The sequence below is a fragment of the Mandrillus leucophaeus genome, unplaced genomic scaffold (genome assembly GCF_000951045.1).
Source record: "Mandrillus leucophaeus isolate KB7577 unplaced genomic scaffold, Mleu.le_1.0 Scaffold374, whole genome shotgun sequence".
Classification (NCBI taxonomy): Eukaryota; Metazoa; Chordata; class Mammalia; order Primates; family Cercopithecidae; genus Mandrillus; species Mandrillus leucophaeus.
The window spans coordinates 1,553,551-1,554,269 of record NW_012103965.1 but is presented as its reverse complement, the minus strand read 5'-3'; the positions used below and the strand labels follow the sequence as shown (position 1 = coordinate 1,554,269).

At 50.8% G+C, this 719-nt stretch overlaps 1 protein-coding gene across 4 annotated transcripts in view; it reads left to right on the top strand.

Moving 5' to 3' along the window:
• The window catches only part of ZNHIT3 (zinc finger, HIT-type containing 3), a 13,846-nt gene that overhangs the window by 8,106 nt on the left and 5,021 nt on the right, over positions 1-719 (top strand). The window contains exon 5 of one of the 4 annotated variants that reach the window (XM_011990228.1): positions 479-513. The exons of the other annotated variants lie outside the window; for them this stretch is intronic. Coding sequence (XP_011845618.1) covers positions 479-513 — 35 coding nt within the window. The remainder of the gene's footprint in view (positions 1-478; positions 514-719) is intronic. 4 annotated transcript variants of the gene reach the window in all.

Below are 719 nucleotides of genomic sequence, written 5' to 3'. Positions count from 1 at the left end.
AGTAGCTGGGACTACAGGCGCCTGCCACTACACCCAAATAATTTTCGTATTTTTAGTAGAGACAGGGTTTCGCCATGTTGGCCAGGCTGGCCTTGAACTCCTGACCTCAGGTGATCCACCTGCCTCGGCTTCCCAAAGTGCTGAGATTACAGGTGTGAGCCACCACTCCAGGCCCTAAGCCGAACTTTAACCACCTCCTGTTCCTGACTCATCTAGAGCCTTGGTTCTCACAGTGTGGTTCATGGAGCATCAGCATCAGCTGGGAGCTTGCTAGAAACGCAGCACTGCATTTGGAAATGGGACTAAGAGAAGATTTAGTGATGCTGAAATAATTAGAAGCACTTTTTAGAAAGATAAAGGGCTCTGGAAGATTCCCAGTTATAACAAAGTAAATAATCCAAACCTGCAATTGGTTGGGACGTGTAGGCCTCTGGTTTACCCAGTAGGGTTAGGGAGGGATCTTTTTTTTTTTTTTGAGACGGAGTCTTGCTCTGTCGCCCAGGCTGGAGTGCAGTGGCTGGTTCTCTGCTCACTGCAAGCTCCGCCTCCCGGGTTTACGCCATTCTCCTTCCTCAGCCTCCCGAGTAGCTGGGACTACAGGCGCCTGCCACCTCGCCCAGCTAGGTTTTTTGTATTTTTTAGTAGAGACGGGGTTTCACCGTGTTAGCCAGGATGGTCTCGATCTCCTGACCTTGTGATCCGCCCGTCTCAGCCTCCCA